Source organism: Pleurodeles waltl, chromosome 3_1 (genome assembly GCF_031143425.1).
Source record: "Pleurodeles waltl isolate 20211129_DDA chromosome 3_1, aPleWal1.hap1.20221129, whole genome shotgun sequence".
Lineage (NCBI taxonomy): Eukaryota > Metazoa > Chordata > Amphibia > Caudata > Salamandridae > Pleurodeles > Pleurodeles waltl.
Genome location: NC_090440.1, coordinates 1,574,902,903 through 1,574,922,592, shown reverse-complemented (window position 1 = coordinate 1,574,922,592; position 19,690 = coordinate 1,574,902,903). Strand labels below are relative to the sequence as shown.

Sequence of the window (19,690 nt, the reverse complement as noted above, 5' to 3'; positions counted from 1 at the left end):
AAATAAATAGATCCAAGATGACTCTTGAGTGCTGGCAATTCTTTTGAATATCGAGAATGGGAAGGTAGTCCGAGCTGGAGCGTGCACTACTGGAGGAGCGTGCCACATTACAGGCCAAGGCCCATTTATTATACTCGGTTTGCGCTGGATTAGTGTACATTTCTTTACACTAATTCAGCGCAAACCTAACTCCATATTTATACTTTGACGCTGGATATGTCTACCGCCAAAGGTATGGAGTTAACGTCGTTTTCTGGAGGGGAAAAGCTACCTTGCATCAATGAGATGCAAGGTATACGTTCTCGCCCAGAAAAGGCTGATATGGCGTTTGTGCCATATTTATACCCCAGTGCTAAAATCCAGCACAGGGGAATGGGGGCCTTAAATAAAGCTTAGCGCCAATATTTAATGCCTGGGTATGGGCAGGCATAAGGGGACCGGTAAGCATATTTCCATGGTCGGAGACCATGGAAATTGCCCACAAGTGCCCTTCCCTGGTCCCAGGGACACCCCAACCCACACCAGGAGGACACCTAAGGATGGGGGACCCATCCCAAGTAAGTCCAGGTTAGTATTTTGACTTGGGGAACCCTGCACGGCACTGGCCCCTGGGCATGGCCACTGGGGTGGTGGGCATGGCTCCTGTCTTTACTAAGACAGGAGCCATGTCCATGGGGGTTGTGCGCCAGAATTGTTTTTTGCATCTAAACAGTGTAGTGACATAATTCGGCGCACAAGCCCGGGTTCCCCCTACGCCTCCACAGCCCTGTTAGCGTCCAATAGGGAATTAGCTCCGGCTAGCGCCAGTCCATAAATATGGCGCTGGCCAGTGTCTTGGAATGGTGCTAGCCGGCGCTATACTTTTTCACTCAAAACTGCGCTAACACAGTTTTGTGTGAAAAAGTATAAATCTGCTCCTTAGTTTCCATAGAAAAAGTGTTTTATTGACTTGGCTCAATCTTTGGCGCTATTTGACGAATCTTCACAAACGTTTCCAGAAAAAGTGTGCCCAGGGGTCTTGTTGTGCATGGCAAGTTATGGGGTGATCCATCAAGCGGGAGCCAAGAAAAAGGGGAGGGGTCACAAAAAGTGTGCTTCCCATTTTAATTCCACTGGGGGTTTTGACACAAATACAGCCTGATGCACCGGACAGAATTACACAAAATTTGGCAGAGAGGTAGCTTTAGGTCTGCAGATCACACTTTTTCTTATTTGGTGTAAATTGGTTCAGTAGGTTTTGAGCTATTAAGGGGAAAATACATTTGCATATATAGAGCAAAAGATCCAGGGAGGGAACACACAAAAGAAGAGGTGTTAGGGTAGCAATACCCTAACCCCCTAGGCTTGGTCTGACAGAGCTAAAAAATATATATTTTTGAATTATCAGCAAAATCCGCAGTTGAATTTGCAGATTTTGCTCGGAATTAAGAAAGAAATGTCAGTCTACCGCGATTCTTGTTTATATTGCCCCCTGGTGGGCCAGGTCCCAGGGGTATTTGTGAAATATAAAGGAGGGGGAGCATGGAGCTTATTAAAGACCCAGGGACCACTACCTCCTTGGGGCTCAAAAATGGAAGGTGGGGGTGGCGTAGACCCTCCAGCCCCTGGGGACCACCACCTTCCCGGGTCACAAACTGTAAAATGATGCCTGGGCCACACAGATTCTCCCAGGAAAAATCCCCTGTAGCTCAACAATGCAATATCAGGGGGGCCTTGCAGACCTCTCTAGGCATTAACTTTATAATGATGCTGGCGGGCCGTGTGGACCCTACCTAAGCCCCAAGGACAACCACCTCCCGCAGCTACATTTTAAAAATAAATTGGGGGGTCATACGGATGCCCCTGGGGACCACCACCTCCCTGTGGCCATGCTAAACTTTAAAGAAGGGGTTCATGCAGAACCCCATGGCAGTGAGAGCCACCACCTCCCCAGGGCCAATAGATCATTACAGAAGGAGGTGGGCCACACCTCCCCTCCTAGGCCAAATATGGCCCTCGGGAGTACAACCTCTCTGGGACCGGCCTTATGCTGAATAAGGAGAGGGCCATGCAGCCACCCTCCTGGAGACATACATGGCTCTGGGGACCACCAACTCCCCCAGGTCTGGCTCCTGCTACCTCCAAAGTTGCCCACCCTTTGGCGTGTGTATATATGAAATGTATACTTTTATTCTATTATAGAGTCGTGCCATTTACCTGAAGAATACAATTTGGAGTATGTCCCAGAAAAAAACATGGAAATTGGGTCGTGCTGTTGAATTGAAGTATCGAATTTGTGGGGTCGGAGGACGCCATAATGGATGGTTGGACTGGTCTTCAGGTTAAAAACAGCATATGATCTAATGCATGATCTACAAGATGAGACCCTGACAGAAACACAAGTGTTATCTACATTAGGGTTTGATACTGAACAATGGGAGAATTCTAAGTTTAAACCTAAATCCAAGTTCTGCCCAGTATTAACACCAGGGAATAAGATTGATATATTCCATGATTTAGTTGTTATGGATTTGGAAAAAATACAGTACAATAGAAACAACAAAGGAAAAGAAAATTTGACGAAAGAACAACGTGAGGCATTAAAGGGGTTAATGGCAATCATAATATAGAGATAAAACCAGCGAACAAAGGAGGAAATATTGTGATCTGGGAGAACAATTATTATCTAGAAGAGGCCTACAAACAATTGTGTGTGAAGACAAACTATTGTAAATTGAGTAAAAATTCAATAAACAATCTGGTATTGGATTTAAATCAGAAACTGGAGAAGTGGTTCTCAGATGGTTTGATTAGTATGGATGAACTGAAGTTCAAGAGGAATGATAATCCAATTTTGCCCACTTTGTACTTTTTACCAAAAATTCATAAGACATTAAAAAAAAAACAGGGAGACCCATTATTTCCAGCTGTGGTTCGTTATATGAAAAAGTATCTGAATATGTGGACTATTTCTTGGCACCGATTGTGAAAGATCTTAATTCATAGATAAAAGATTCAGGAGATTTCTTAAGACTTTTGGAAGGAGTGGAAGGAGTAACATGGCAGACAGACTATATATTGATCACCACAGATTTTGTTTCCCTTTATATATCAATTTATTATGAATTGGGATTGAAAGCAGTAAAATATGTTTTTACAGCAGAGAAGTATTCATTTTCTAAAACATTCGGAAATGTTAGCAGAAATGGTCGAACTATGTTTGTGTAACAATGTATTTATTTTCAATCATGACATTTACCAACAAATTTGTGGGACTGCCAAGGGAGTTTAATTTTCTCCAAGCTATGCAAATCTGATCATGGGTTGGTGGGAGAAGCACATAGCTTGGGGGGAAGAAAATGAACACTGTATGGAGAAAGTTTTGGTCTGGCTAAGATATATAGACAATCTATTCATAATTTGGAATGGTACTGAAAATATGTTTGTGAAGTTCTTTAACAAACTAAATAGTAATAATATAGGACTTCAATTTACCTATAAAATGATTACGGTCTCTATAGAATTTCTATATGTGATGGTGTATATAGAAGACAACACATTACAAACGACTTTATATCGTAAATCAACAGCCACTGACAGTATTGAATTATAGCAAAGAAAATTCACAAATTTTGAATATTTTGAATAGACACTGGCACCGGAATAAAAAAGATATGGATGTTGGTCCAAGAGTGGGAGAACGACCTTATGTAACATATAGGAAGGTACCATCTTTGAAAGATATGTTAGTGAAAAGCCATTTTGAACTACCAGCTGTGTCAAATTGGTTAACAGTCTTGCAAAAGGCTTTTTCTGTCGTAATGAATGAAAAGCAAGCAAGGTTGCGAGTAATAGGACAAAATAGAGGATTCTCAGGGCAGAGACATTTTAATTGAAGAAAGGATTACATGTGATACCACGTTTGTAGTATATGTTATAGAATGTCTCTGTGGTATGAGATATGTAGATAGTACTATCTGTCGACTGAAAAACGAATATTAAAAACACATCAGGGCAGTACAAAATGGTGACATGATGATGACATGAACTATGCAATGACCAAACATTTGAAAAATCACGAGAGAGCTGATTGGTTACATATGAGTTTTTTTAATATAGCCATGATTAAAAAACAGGAAAGAGGTGGGGATAGAGTTCAACAGTTGAGACGCCGTATGGGATCAATGGGATAAAGAACTGTATTGCCATCTATAACTTATAACTCCTCTCTAATTGATCTCTGAGTATCTGTATTGGGTTGGGTTTGTGTCTTGCTATCACCTTTGTGAATCCCTCTGAGCCATTTATCAGAATAATTGGAGATTTGTAGGGTGTGATACCATTACCTTGAGAGAAATGATTAATACCATATAGAATGTGAGGAATGTTCAACTAACGTCTAGGGGATATTTTGACAAATGTAAATCTCCTTAAAGTACTAGACTGAAACTATCTGGGCCACGTGGAGCGAGAACCAGCCCAAAAGTGATATAATAGGTGTGGTTCTTTTAACCAATGGTGTTTGAGATCCTGAAATTTAGGACTGGTGTTTGCAAGTGAGAATAGGTTAAATAATGGTTGTATATACATAATGTTTGTCTAATTTATGTATATAAGGGGTTAGGTGTAAAAATGTGGGTTTTTATTCACTATTTGGTGTTATATTTGTAAACTTTAGGACTACATATCCCATAATGCCCCATTAAGGTATATAATGGGAGAGACTATAAATTATGTGTTAATGGGTCACTCACCGTGATCAAGACCTTGTTGGTTGAAACGTATTGGTGGTGTTGGGTTAACTCGATCTTTGTTTGTGAATAAAGAAGAAACTAAAGGATTCCTGTGAGTGCCGTGTGTGACTTCTCGTCATTTGGTGGAGAATTGTTTACAGGGCTGGTCCATCCCTGGCACGAACACTGACTTAATGGAGCACGTCCAGAAGGGGCTACTGGGAGAAAAAAAAAAATATTTATATATATTTATATATATATTTATATATATGTACACTGAAAGAAAACTGAGGTTACACTAATGTTATAGTTGGCTTCATGTTTTACCCACACAAAATCATACTAGTTCAGCAGTTATAATTATTCTTATAGTTATAAACTATAACTCATGGTCTAAAGTTACTTAATGGCATAAGTTATCGTTTCTTCACATAAGTAGAACTATAAGTATAACTGCTGAATTTCTATGAATTTGTGTGGGTAAAATGTGAGCCTAACTATAAGATGCTTATAACCTTTGTTTTTTTAACATAAAATAATATATAATTACAGTTTGTTACTAGAACCAACGCAAGGTTTGAGTGCATGCACCCAACCTCACACTGTGCGCAGCTTTTGGCCATGCGCAGTTGAGGTTTAGTGTGTGAGTGTATTTTTTTTTTTGTGCTTAAGATCTGCTGATCCTTTGTGAAGTTGCAGTGGGGGGTCATGCTGAGTGCCAGGGTAGATCTGCCGATATGAATATCAGTCAACTAAAAGTTTTGTCCATGTTCTTGCCAATGAGGGGTCCCTCCATGACCCCTCCATGTGTCCTGTGGGATAAGAATACCTGTATCCTGACTCCTTATGTGTTGTCACACTTTATGTTTTACTGCCCAGGGCCACAGGACAAATTAAATGGTTGCCGCAAGTTTCCTTTCAGGTTGCGCCCCGCCAATCAGTGCCTTGCTTTTTGCCCAGATTCACGGCACCCTCGTGGGTAACTCTGTTAAGAAGTTCAGACTGTAACCATGTCTAAAAATTGCAAAATCCCCAAAATGTTTTGTCCACTTTTTCTCTGCCCCGCTTGACAAATCATCCTAAAACAATCCACACAGCAGCCAAAGTTAGGGCAAACTAGTTTTGAAAATTTCATGAAGATTCATCAAAGAGCGCCAAAGTTATTAGCAAAACAAAAAAAAAGCTTTGTCTATGAGATAGTGGAATATATTTTATGTACAATATATTAAATTTATGCATGAGACAACTCTAGGTCCACAAAATATTGACAGAGCTGCAGAGGGAAAGGCACACTTTGGCAGGGCCCTAAACTCATAAAATACTGGGGAATGTGTTAGATGATATTGATTCTATGTTTGAATGCAAGATTTTGAGCATCCTACCTGTTAGAAATGGGGTCTCTAGTTGGCAGAGGTATGTACCCAGTCCAAGTAGGAACTACTACTCTAGTCAGAGTAAGTGAGATACACATTACATTTAAAAGATAACGTGCTCAACCTCTGGTGTCTTGACACTGGGCAGTCAGGCTTATCTCAAGAGGCAATATGTAAACTATTTGTGCAACACACACACAGTAACACAATGAAAGCACCACAAACAAGACTCCACATAGGTTTAGAAAAATAAGGTTTAGAAAAATAGACAACTATTTTATCAACAATTTAAGACCAAAATGACACAAATCCAATAAGCAGAAGTCCAGTTATTAATTTTTATTGGATAAAACAGATCTAGCGCTTAGAACCAAATAGGGATTTATGGGTTACTTGAGGTTGCATTGGTCTACGTCAAGTCAAAAGTTCAAGCTGACCATGATGGAGCATGGATACCTTGACCCTTGTCGCCAACATGAGATGTGTCAAATTTCCTCATGCAGTGCTGGGGATGCATTGGTTTCTAAGACAATGAGCCTGTGCTGCAGTGTGTTGGTTCTGAATCCGATGCACCGAGTTCCTCACATTAAATCTTCCTTCAGCAGTGGGAGTGGGAGCAATGCGGTGGTTCGAATGCAGTAATGATGTGTTGTTGTCAAAGCTGATGCATGGCTTTCTCCACGCAGTGAAGGGATGCACCGATCTTCCTTCCATCAGTGGTGGCAATGCAGTGGTTTTGATGCAGTGACAATGACATGGTTCTGAGTGCAGTGTGCCGGTTCTGCTCCCGCAACAAGTCGATGTGTCGATTTGCTGCTTCCAGCAGGCAGGACATGCTTCGATTTGGCTGGTGCAATTATCGGGTCCAATTTCAGTGAGCTTGGCACAGGAGCAGAGGTACAGACTTTTATATCCGTGACTTTCTGGCAACAGGGGGCAAGCCAACAAGCCCTTGGAGATCATTTTGGGTGTAAGGCAGAATCTAGCTCTCCCTCAGAAAGCAGCAGGCAGCACAGAAGAAAAGCAGTCCTTCCAGGCCAGCAGCCCAGCAGAGTGACAGTCCTTGGTGCAGCACAGGAGCTCTTCTGACAGAGTCCAGTGGTAGGTCCAGAAGTGTATGATTTGGTTGGGCCAGAGACCCATTACTTATACCCAAATGTGCCTTTGAAGTGGAGGTGAGTTCATAGAAGGGTTTTTTAAAGTACATAAGTATACTTTCTTCCACCGCCTTGGCTCCTGATTATCAGTGTGGGGTTATCAGCCTTTTGTGTGGGGAGAGGCTCTGGTGTAAGTGTCATCCCCTCCCACCCTTCCTGCACAGGAAGAGCCATCAGAATACAGATGAATACAAATGAGCACTCAGGTACATCTAACCTTCCAGTGATTGTGGCTATCTGGAAAGAATGCACAAATTGTAGCTGTCACGCTCCCCAGACATGTATTGGAGACAGGCTGCAGACACACAGAGCTGTAAGAGCAGAGAAATACCCACTTTTTAAAAGCAGCATTGCTGAAACAGTAATGTTAAACCTGACTTTAAAGTAAAGAGGATTTATCATTACCATTCTAAAGATATGAAACATGACACAGTTACTCCTTTGAAACTTAAACGGTATTCAGGCATTCTCAATGTTAACCTATGAGGGGAGTAGGCCTCACAGTAGTAAAAAATGACTACAAGAACATGTAAAACCTAAAGGTTTATGCCCTACCTTTCAGTTACATAACACCCTGCCCTATGGGATCCCCAGGGCCTACCCTAGGGGTGATCTAAAGGTAATGTCAGAGTGACAATGGGCTTTAAATGCCAAGTTGAAGTGGCAGTCTAAGTGTACACAAAGGATCTGCAGTGGCAGGCCTGAAGCAGGTTTAAACGGCTACTTCAATGTGTGGCACGATAAGTGTTGCAGGCACCTCTTTTTTCTGACATTGTTTTTGTTAGCTTTAGGACTCTGAGCACTTTGCCACTGCTAATCAGTGCTGAAGTGCATATGTGCTCTCCTCTAAACATGGTAACATTGGCTGATACCCAATATTTTCCTTATGAGTCCCTAACAAAGTCACTCTATGTGCCAAGAGCTTGTCAATTAAATGTTTCTAGTGGGTCTGTAGCACTAATTGTGCTACCTACTTAAGTAGCCCCTTAAGCGTGTCTTAATCCTGCCATTGCAGAGCCTGTGTGTGCAGTTTTATATTGGCATGTCAACCCTTTTGCGAGGGCCAAACCTTTCCTTTTTCTATCTTTAAGACAATGCGGAGGGCAGTGTACAACTTATTAAAAACACAGGACATGTCCTAGTAGTGAAAAACTCCCAAAGTCATTTTTCGCTATGGCAAGGCCTATCTCTCCCATATCTCTCCCATAGGGTAACATTGGAATTAACTTATTACATCTCATAAGTGTAATTCACAGTCTGAAAGACATACGTTTGTCAAGTTTTGTGTGTCTGGACTCACAATTTAAAATCACAACTTATAGTGAAGTCAGATTTTAAATTGCAGTTCTGAAAATTTGGTGTCTACTGCCTGTCTCCAAAACACGTCTGAGGTGGGGGACATCTGAGCTTGTACATTCCCTCTAGACAGCCACACACAAAGGGATGTTAGAAGTGACTGATGGGCCATCCACAGCTTGATGGGCCATCCAGGGCAGGATAGGAGGGGGGCTGACTCTTACATCTAAATGGGCAGTATCCTGCCCCACACAAAGGCAACATACCTCCCTGTAGTGAGTCTGGAGCCAGGACAGGAAGGGAGGAACCCTGTGCACTTCAAAGACATTTATTTGAAGTCTCCCCCACGTCTAAGGCACAACAAGGTGTAATTACTGGACCCCTGATGACCCCACTCACATGTAAAGCTCCTGGACCAGTCCTTAACCAGCTTCTGACCCCCAAGAGGCACCCTCAAGTCCTGGGCCCTTGAAAGTCTTTTTTGTTCCCTGCAAACAAACTCTTGGGTTCTTCGCGACTGTGAACAGGCCTGCTAACACCAGGAATGCTTTGCTCACCCAAGGAATCAGTGCAAGTTTGTCTCTTCATAAAACAAATATCACTGTTCATGACCGCATGGCTCTAGCCCACCACTCTTCATACAGCAACAATAGGAAAGCAGCCAGACATCTGTCTCTTTTCACTCTAGGAGGCCCTTTTGAAGTTTTGTTGGCAAGGGAGCAGTTTAGTAGTGCAAGTTAGGGCCAGCTTAAAACTCTGAGGGAGCTTTAACTATTGACACTTGAAGTTGTTATCTCGAAAAGTCTCAAAATGCTGTGCAGGAGGGATGGGACAAGGATTAAGTGGTGATAGGTCATCTTTGGATTGGGGATTCTGGAACTTTCCACCCCACAGAAGCACTGGAACCTAAGGACGGCAAAGACTTAAGGACCCCTTGAGGATGTACCCCTGTCTGGAGTAGTATGACCGTCTGGACTTTTACTGACTTGGACTCTATAGACGTGTCTCTAGGGTGAGTAGCAAAGGTCTCCCCACACCCTCTGGGAGAAGAGAAGAGGATTGTCTGGTTGGAGACCCTGTAAGATGCCATGTGACCTGGGGACTGTTAATAGTGATAATAAACAACTTTGAGAGTCACAGGGTGCTGCTAAGGAAACCTCTGGGCCAAGGAGATTACCAGGATCCCAGACAGAGAAGCAGGCCCCTGAGTGCTACAAAGGTGCCTTAACTAGCAGGTTGTGGGGAGCTAAGAGGCAGGGCCTGATTCTCCCTCGTCGGAGAGAGTACAGTTCAAAATCAGCTCCACCTGAATATTTAAAGGTTTTAGCAGCCAGCGGGCATGTAATTAACACTCTTGAAGTATGCTGCCAGGAGAAAAATGTAATGACCCCCTTCAAAAGTCTTAAAGTTCTTGAAGAACATGAAATGGTTTGACTACCACTATTCTAGCATACCCTGCAAAGGGTGTTATTTAATGAGATCCTTAATGTTATCTTATTAGACATTTCCATTATTCATATTTGTATCTTTTATCTATTCCACATACCTTCCCTGCTAAAAGTGTTTGTCAAGCTTGGACAAAATATTTTTCAAAAATGTGTTTAATTTCTCTAACAGTACTGCATAATGGGAGCTCACTTTAATGTCTTTTTGAAAACGCCACCATTGTTAGTTATGTATTACTTCACATATCCTAGCAGGTTCCTCAAGCTTAATTCAAAGAAATTGAGAACCAAATCTACCACTTGCTTCAATTCTCAGCTGACAGACCTTAATTCTAAAACAGCAATGTATTCTCATTCACAATATGTAATGACACAAACTTTTTTATGACAAGCTGCTTTTCCGACGTGTTGGTATGTAGCTGGGCGTTTATCCACGCCCACCTCATGCCCATCACTATCACTCATTCATGGACTTGCCTTTCAAACATCCTTTGTTTTTTTTGGTGAATGCTTTATGTTTGTCCGTTCCTTGGGGCGGTTTTGTTACCGCCTTGGCCATCGACCCTGTTACATGGATAATTGCACTTTTATCGATAACTGACTGCGAGCAAACTTCTTTTTCCTTTTGTGTCTCTCCTTTGCGCTTGCGGCGGCTGTGGCGCTTTGAATCGGCTCACTTATGTCAACTGTTTTACTTTTTATTTTCAGTTTGTGTGGCAAGAAAAGTCCAGTTAGGAATTTACAATGCTAATAGCTTTAACTTGAGCAAACCCGAGACCCATTGCACTGCAAATGCTTGTTATCACCATGATACCAATTTAGGGGTAAACAAGGTGCTGTAAGAAACAACTAAACTGTGTAAAAAGTATGCACAATGTGTCCCAACCCATTGCCTCCTTACATTTTGTTCCTACAAGAAATATAGGGCCTCGTGACCTATTCCCATTAGGGAACCAGAGGTGTGTAATTTGCACACTAACTGGTGTTGAGTAAGGGAACTCTGTTTGCGATGCAACCAATGTATTGGATTGCCACATCTCAAATTGTCCATTCACAGGGTGTCACAAAATGTCTTGCCTAATGAATATTAGTCAGCAGACAGTTTGCAGCCCTCTGTGATAGTCCATAAATACAGGTATGAAAACCGGCAAGAGACAGGAGGCCTCTATTCCTTCATTTGCATTCCGAATGTTTTTTAAATTATTATTTAATTAGCAAATATGTCCATTAACAGGACAGATGTGGATTTCCAAAAATGATTTCATCTTGGGAAAATCAAGGAAACCAGGTAGTGGTTACCTGAAAAATAGCCATTTGATCTATTGTTAATTATTGTTTTCATTTTTTTCTGAAAATTGATTGCTTTGTGACCACAAAACACCTTTCCACATCAGTACCATTGTATGAAAAGGTTCACAATGTGGCCAATTGCAATTTTTAGGCATTATCGTGTGCAGACATCAAAAGTGTAAAAAGAACCAGGAAATGATGGTGATAATATTATTTCTTTTGATAATTTATTTTTAAGGTGACACATATATACGGTAATCATCAATTACCCTTGGAGGTCGACACGGATCTTTGAACTTAGTTAGGAGTGAGATGATTATAACAATGATATCAAATCAATAAAGCATCACCTTTCAACATTGAAGTCAGTAACTTATTTGCACCATGACCCATGTGGCCATGAATCACCACACCAATTTAGTAAAATTTAACAATTTATTGCCCTTCAGATTACAATTCTAAGTTCATCAAAAATCATACCAAGTCTAAGATCAAATAAAGAATAACCAGTAAATTAATAAGCATCAGCATATTCAGATGCATTTAGAGATTAGGAGAATAACAAGCATTTAATTTAGTAACCAATTTAGAAGTGATATTCTATGTAACCTTAGTTAGACAAGCATGTTGGGACATACATGCAAAAATAGAAAGTACAGACAAAACATTAATTTAGAAAAACATCTAGCTATGGTGCTAATCAAAATGCGTAAAAGACAAATGCACATTTTATACCTCACCTTAATGGATTGGAACAGCAAGCAGTGAAGTCATCATCAGCAGAGCATCTTCTGCTCTTCTTTCATGATAGGGGAAAAGGTTCAGTAATATTTGGCCTTAATGCATCTGAACTATCAATGCCAATAAGCTAAAAACACACACATGAGAAAGCACAACTGAGCACCACCAGGAACGTGAAAGAAACATCTCTTACATCACCTAATTCTGTTATATTAAACTCCTAAAAAGCAACTAGAAATAATTCTATTGGTCAGACTATGGGGTGGTTTAGATCAGAACCAATGGTATTTTCTCCACGTTCCAAAAGTATCCTTCTTTATTTTCTGTTTTCATCATTGGTTCATCTTCTCTCCTTAGGATCACCAGTTTTCACAATGAAATACAAATGTTACATTTGCACATAAACCTATTCAGAAAATCAGTAAGATATTGCTCATGGGTATGTGTTATCTCAGGAAGTCAAATAAATGTTACAGCATGGGAACATAACTCTTCCTCTGCTAGCAAAGAACACATTACAGAATGCTTATAAGTTTCCATTGCCTTTTATACTAAACATGGCATGAGATCTTTTAAATTAAGTGTTTAAACAGTTGGCATAAACATTTCAGAATTCTTAAACTATTAATCTTTATTACTTTATTTATCAAATTTCCAGTACAATTGATTATGAATGCATACAATATGTTAGGCAGTTATTTAATATTATGTTGAACTAGACATAAACACATAGTTTAGCATTTCACACATTTTAAACACATTATTTCATTTATTAATGATGTTTATGCTCCAACAATTACCATGATTATTGAGATTTCAGACCTTCTTCCATTATTTGGCCTTTTACTTAATATAGTCACTTTATGCAAATGTCATATTCCTAACTTTGTGTTATTGTTGCAGAGTTTTACATTAAGGCATGTCAACAGCAACCAGTGTCTCGATGAGCCATCAGAGGATGAAAAAATGGCGCCCACAATAAAGGAATGCAGTGGAAGTCGATCACAGCAATGGCTGCTCCGCAACATGACCTTAGGGGCCTAGAGCAAAAACTGACGTTGTGTTTTTTGCCACGGCTGTGACGCTCGCAGCACTTGACTCGAATGAATGTACACGAGGTTACTGTTGATTTTACTCTGCCAAATGATACATGCCCTTCCTTTTGGCAGCTGTGAAGATACAAAATGGTGCTGATGATAAGTTCGCTACCCTACAATTTAAGCATATGCCTAAAACATGGATATTTATTCATAAGAAGCACATTGGAATAGAAATAGCATAGCACATGCTGTTTTAATTATCATTAACATTATCACCAACGCTGTTATGAACACTGGAAGGATTTGATAAATAGTGTCTGAAGGGAACCGAACGTCATTTACTTTGCTGTTTCTGCTACAGACCTGCTGCTTTGAGGTGATGGAACAGAAAATCCATTATGCAAAAAGCGTACATCATGACATAATTCAGATCAATTGTTTTATGAGTGAATGTGAATATTTTTGCTCGCCCCATCGTGAGGAGTTTATGAGACAAATTGCTCATCCAAGTCAAGTAGTATTTGCTGAAAATTTGCACTGGTTTATAAGTGAATACAGTGTATATAATGAGTGTTTCGTTTTGTGAAGCTACAAAAGTGGTTGTGTTGTTTGTTGATAATGTACGTATTTGTAAATGCAGAACACACACTGAAAGATGCATTTAGATACTGAAATGATGAAACTAATAGTAATGCTATGCATTGATACAACAGTTTCCAGTAGGGAAATTTGGTTTTCTATTCGAATATTTCAGCCATTACAAAAATGTGTTATCCAAGTCTCTGATTTATCAATTGTATTTTCACTGTGCTTATTACTAATTACTATTTTTAAGTACATCACGGACACACAGTAATTACACAGTGCACATTTCTTTGCGAATGAACTGAACTGTTTTCTTGTACACACTATACTATTACTGTCTTTTTTTGTATTGAATGAGCTGTTGTCAAGAATATCCCACAAGAAAATATTTGCTGCAGTTTACTATAATGTGATATGACATAATATACCGAAATCGGAAACTGTCACGCATTACCAATGTATGTATATATCTTCTAATGTAATGCCTACCTTTAATGTTCATGAATCCCACCCTTTGTCATATAATTCATTATAATAAAAGACTTGCCATATAAATCATATGTTTTCGTTAAAGTTTACAAGATGTTGAAGGACAAAATCTTCCCTCAATGCACCATTGGCTATTGAGTACTGAGTAAACACTTTAAAAAATGTGATTAAGAGAAATTACAGATTTATGCATACCTGACATTATTGTAAACCAATGCTTTAGGAACAGTTAAAAGTCTTCTGTCCCTTGTCACGACCCACAGCAAGGAGTGTGCGTAATTTACGAAATTTGCTTTCACATAAGTATACCAAATTTCAGAAAAATTATGTGAATTTACACGTAATTATGAAAATGTGAATCAGTTGTTTATTGCTATATTTTAACACGAAATGCATCCTTCTGTCGAATTTTGACTTTGGGGTGCATTTTGTATAAAAAGTGTGAGGAACAGAATAGGTATGACAACCGTCACTCATGCCCTGTTTGTTTCTGTGATCATATGCCATAATTTGCTTCGAAGTACGGTTAATTACGTGATGTAATTATTGTGGGAATTTTGTGTGGCAAGTGTAATGCAAAATTCCATAAATTATGCAAATTACACCCGTGTCATTGAAATATCGCTCGAACCTAGCCACAACTAATAGGCAACATTTTATTGTGGTCTCACTGACAACAGTTTTTGAATGTCAGTGGTTCAGAATTAGGTCAGATATTAGAAAACCATTGATCTTGTGATTTGTATCAGATCAATTTTGTTGAAATTATTGGATTTTATCCAATATCAGGAATACATATCCAGACTGTAGCTTGGGTGTTAGTAACACATTAGTCATTCCTAGCTCCATCATAATATGTAGAGACCAAAAAACAATACTGTATAAATAAAAAATAAATTAAAAAAATCAGAAAAACCCTTTACTTTCTTTCAGACATGAAGAATTATTGGAAACAAAACAAGGAGGTAGAGTGTGGTGGGGAAAAACAGTTGGGCTATTCCCTGAAGTAGCATACTTTCACGATGCAGTCGCAGCGGAAGAAACTGATGACTTAACTGAACTCCCCTGCTGGTCTCCAGTCAAAAACCCTGCAATATAACAAAAGCAAGGGGTTAAAATAAAGGATGGTGGACACACATGGCACAGAGAAATAGAAACAGAAGATGGGATTTTATTTTTGCCAGGGGAAGAGGACAGGATGAACAATGAAGAAGGACTCAAAATCAGGAAGGAGGAGCAGTCCATAGAAGGAGGAGAAGAAAAACGTGATGCTGAGGATGGGCAGTGGTGTGGGGAAGACGCCAAAAGAGTTGTTACAAGAGGAGAGACTGTATGTTGCTGGAAAGTCTGCAAATCTGGATGTCTTGAGACGTGAAGAGGAAAAAGATGCAAGCTGGGAAGACCCCACCCGGAGCAGCTTTCAAACCAGTCATGCTCCAGGCATAGCGTGCTCACTCAAGTTGGTGAATGATAAAAATAAGAAGTCATAGAGAAGGGGAGTGTTTATGATCCTCTTTAGCTAATTTTTTTGTTTTTTTTCCCTCCTTTATTCCTTATGCTTCTCAAAGCCTACAATATATTAAGCCTGAGAGATTCCGACAATGAAAAAGCACCATAAAGTAGTAAGAAAAAAAGGAAAGAACCTGTTTTAAGAGATGGTTAAACTCAGGAACCATGACTCTAATAGGATATATATTTTTTTAGTTTGAAAAGGAGCCTACTTTTAAGTTGGCATTATACTTATAAGGAGGGTAATCCTTCAGTTTGCAGAAGTCCTGCAGTCAGGGGTATGAACCCCGTTCACTGAAGAATAAAGGGAAGAAGACTTCCTAGAAATATATAGAGCTAAATAAAAGGGAGCTAGAACGCATTAATGAAGAGAACACTTATCTGTGTTTTTCCTCTTGTGCAGAAGCAAGAGGGAAGAAAATAATAACTATAGGAAATACAATCAATCTTTCAGTTAATCACCTGTAAACTAGGCCCGAATTTGAACATTTTGGTGAAAAACTGCAGGAAAGGAGTTTTTCACCAAAAATCATAGGTTGGCTTGTGCCATTCCTGAGCACAAACTGCGTGCCAAATTAATGAAATGGCACAAGCCGGTGCTCAGCTTGGGCTAGTGTCAACTGAACTGAGCCTAGCTGGGTTGGGGTGGCGGTATGGAAGGAGGAGGTTGTGCCCCAAAAAATGATGTGTGGGTGTTCCTGGGGCTTGGGGTGGGCACCAATGGACCTATTCCATGATGTCAGACCATGGAAATGAGTCCACAGGTCCCCAAACATCTGGTCTGATCCAGGTGTTAAAATAATGGTGCTATTACTTAGTCCCTCCTCCCACCTGTGCGTAATTTTAGCACAGGGATAAATATGGGGCTATAGGGAAAGCACAATTTTTTGGATGGGAACGCCTACCTTGCATCTCGTTGACGCAAGGTAGGTTCATACATCCAAGAAATTGTGGAAACTCCTATATTTTAATGTTAGATGTGTCTAACATCAGAATATAAATATGGAGTTAAGTTTGCATGAAATTTGCATTAAAAAAATGATGTACATTCAGTGCAAAAAGAGTATAAATTAGGCCTAAGAGTCATAAGAAACTTTTCTGAGACTGACTATTCAATATCTGTTTTGGGAAGAGAAAATAAACAAGGTAGCATATCAACCACCTAGAGAGTGTTTATCCACATGCCATAAAGACCAATTCAAAACATGGTGTCAGAAGTGAGATTGCCTATCATGTAAAAGATTTCCTCCAGGACATCCTCCAACAGTTAGCAGAAGGACAGAGAAAACTGGAATGGGTATTAGAGCAATATATGACAACTGGTGTAACTGAATGGGGTGTTTTTTGCTACAAAAGGTCTCAGAAAGCCAATTACAAATCACTACTGATATTGTGCAAAGTAAAGGACTGGCAACTGTGGGAATAGATACATCACTACAGAAATGTCAACATGGAGAAGATCTAGAGGCTTTTATTTCTCAACTTTAAAAGAGCCCCCTGAGAAAGCTCATGGCTGGTAGAAAGAGGGGGTCTCATTGCCAGGCTCCACTCCATATGGAGAAAGCCCAACCCTCCTTCCAAACAGCCAATGCCACAGGCACCGCCCCCTGTGGTGTGATTAAAAAGATCATACTTGACCAACTATGGGTCAATAAAGAAACCCACAGAGTACATTTTAGGAAAGAAAGAGGACAACTGGGAAACCCCCCTAGAACACTATTTTTTTTTTTTATTAAAAGATGCTGCTGACCACTGGCTCAAACCTTGAAAGGCTACTAGGGAAGAAATGATGACCAAAATATATTTAGAACAATACTTGGAAACTCTGTCTATGTACACCCAGAGGTGGTTAAGGCAACATACAAAGGCCCATATTTATACTTTTTGACGCTAAACTGCGCTAACGCAGTTTAGCGTCAAAAAGTTTTGCGCCGGCTAACGCCATTCTGAAGCGCCATGCGGGCGCCGTATTTATTGAATGGCGTTAGCCGGCGCAAGCAGACCGGCGCTGCCTGGTGTGCGCGAGAAAAACCACGTACACCAGGCAGCGCCGGCGTAGGGGGAAAATGGCGCATGGGCGTCTTAAAATGGGGCAAGTCAGGTTACGTCGAAAAAATCGTCGTAACCCGACTTGCGCCATTTTTTTCCGACGCCCATCCCCCATCAACATGACTCCTATCATTGTAAAGATAGGAGTCATGCCCCCTTGCCCAATGGCCATGCCCAGGGGACTTCTGTCCCCTGGGCATGGTCATTGGGCATAGTGGCATGTAGGGGGGCACAAATCAGGCCCCCCTATGCCAAAAAAAATTATTAAAAAAAAATAAAAAAATACTTACCTGAACTTACCTGAATGTCCCTGGGGTGGGTCCCTCCAGCCTTGGGTGTCCTCCTGGGGTGGGCAGGGGTGGCAGGGGGGGTCCCTGGAGGCAGGGGAGGGCACTCTGGGCTCATTTTGAGCCCACTTGTCCCTTAACGCCATGCCTGACCCAGGCGTTAAAAAGCGGCGCAAATGCGCCGTTTTTAGCCACGCCCACTCCCGGGCGTCTCTTTTGCCCGGGAGTATAAATACCACGTAAAGGCCTGGGAGTCATTTTTTAGACGGGAACGCCTCCCTTGCATATCATTAACGCAAGGAAGGGGTTCACGCTAAAAAATGACGCACATTCCGGGAACTTTGGCGCTATACGCCTCTAACGCCATAGTATAAATATGGCGTTAGTTGGCGTTAGTTTAGCGTCGAATTTGCGTCGAAAAAAACGACGCAAATTCGGCGCAAACGGAGTATAAATACGGCCCAAAGTTTCTACTAGAACAGGCCGTAGAAATGTCTACTACCAATGTGAGAGCTCAGCATTGAATAGGAGTGTTTGAAACCATAAAACTAATTAAATCACTACCTACCATGGTGTCAAGGAACAATAGTAAGAAACCTCTTGGTATTCCAGTGAATTCAAATACAGTAAAACCACCAAAAGGAGATGCCATGCCCAACTCGGGAGCTCAATGTCATGAATATGGGGACCATGGGCTTATAGCAAGAATGTGTAGATATAAGAAACAAGAAGATGAACCCATGGAAGTCAGTTATGCCTCTTAGTCCATTTACTTCACACAAGAAATGGGACCCAGTTATTATGTGAGATGGCAAATATATCAGAAATAGGTGATCACATTATCAGACTCATTGGGTAGACAATTGGTAATTAAGGATGACCTAACCCTTCCCCAGCAGTTTATTTCTGATAAACAGGTTTGCATTAGGTGTGTACGTAGGAATCTGAAAATATATCCAGTAGCTAATGTTGAGGTAAAAATGATGGAGAGGAAAACTACTCAAGTAGAAAAAGTAGCTCTTGGAAACCCAGATGATGTAATTCTGGGTACTGATAACCCTCAGTTTCTAAGTCTATTAAGAAGAACTTTACTGGAAGTTAGACATTGAGGGCCATATTTATACTCCGTTTGCGCCGAAATTGCGTCGTTTTTTTTGACGCAATTTCGACGCAAAACTAACGCCAACTAACGCCATATTTATACTATGGCGTTAGAGGCGAATAGCGCCAAAGTTCCCGGAATGTGCGTCATTTTTTAGCGTGAACCCCTTCCTTGCGTTAATGATATGCAAGGGAGGCGTTCCCGTCTAAAAAATGACTCCCAGGCCTTTACGTGGTATTTATACTCCCGGGCAAAAGAGACGCCCGGGAGTTGGCGTGGCTAAAAACGGCGCATTTGCGCCACTTTTTAACGCCTGCTCAGGGCAGGCGTTAAGGGGCCTGTGGGCTCAAAATGAGCCCACAGGTGCCCTCCCATGCCCCCAGGGACCCCCCCTGCCACCCTTGCCCACCCCAGGAGGACCCCCAAGGATGGAGGGACCCACCCCAGGGACATTCAGGTAAGTTCAGGTAAGTATAATTTTTTATTTTTTATATTTTTTTTTGGTGGCATAGGGGGGCCTTATTTGTGCCCCCCTACATGCCACTATGCCCAATGACCATGCCCAGGGGACAGAAGTCCCCTGGGCATGGCCATTGGGCAAGGGGGCATGACTCC

General features: G+C 41.0%; 1 protein-coding gene across 2 annotated transcripts in view; it reads left to right on the top strand.

The window, feature by feature from the left end:
• Positions 1-15,011, top strand: part of GALNT13 (polypeptide N-acetylgalactosaminyltransferase 13) — a 1,141,430-nt gene extending 1,126,419 nt beyond the window's left edge. The window contains exon 11 of one of the 2 annotated variants that reach the window (XM_069225168.1): positions 12,918-15,011. In XM_069225168.1, the coding sequence (XP_069081269.1) occupies positions 12,918-13,058 (141 nt within the window). In that variant the 3' untranslated portion in view covers positions 13,059-15,011. The remainder of the gene's footprint in view (positions 1-12,917) is intronic. The other variant, XM_069225167.1, reaches the window with a different exon arrangement.
• Positions 15,012-19,690: the final 4,679 nt, after the last annotated feature.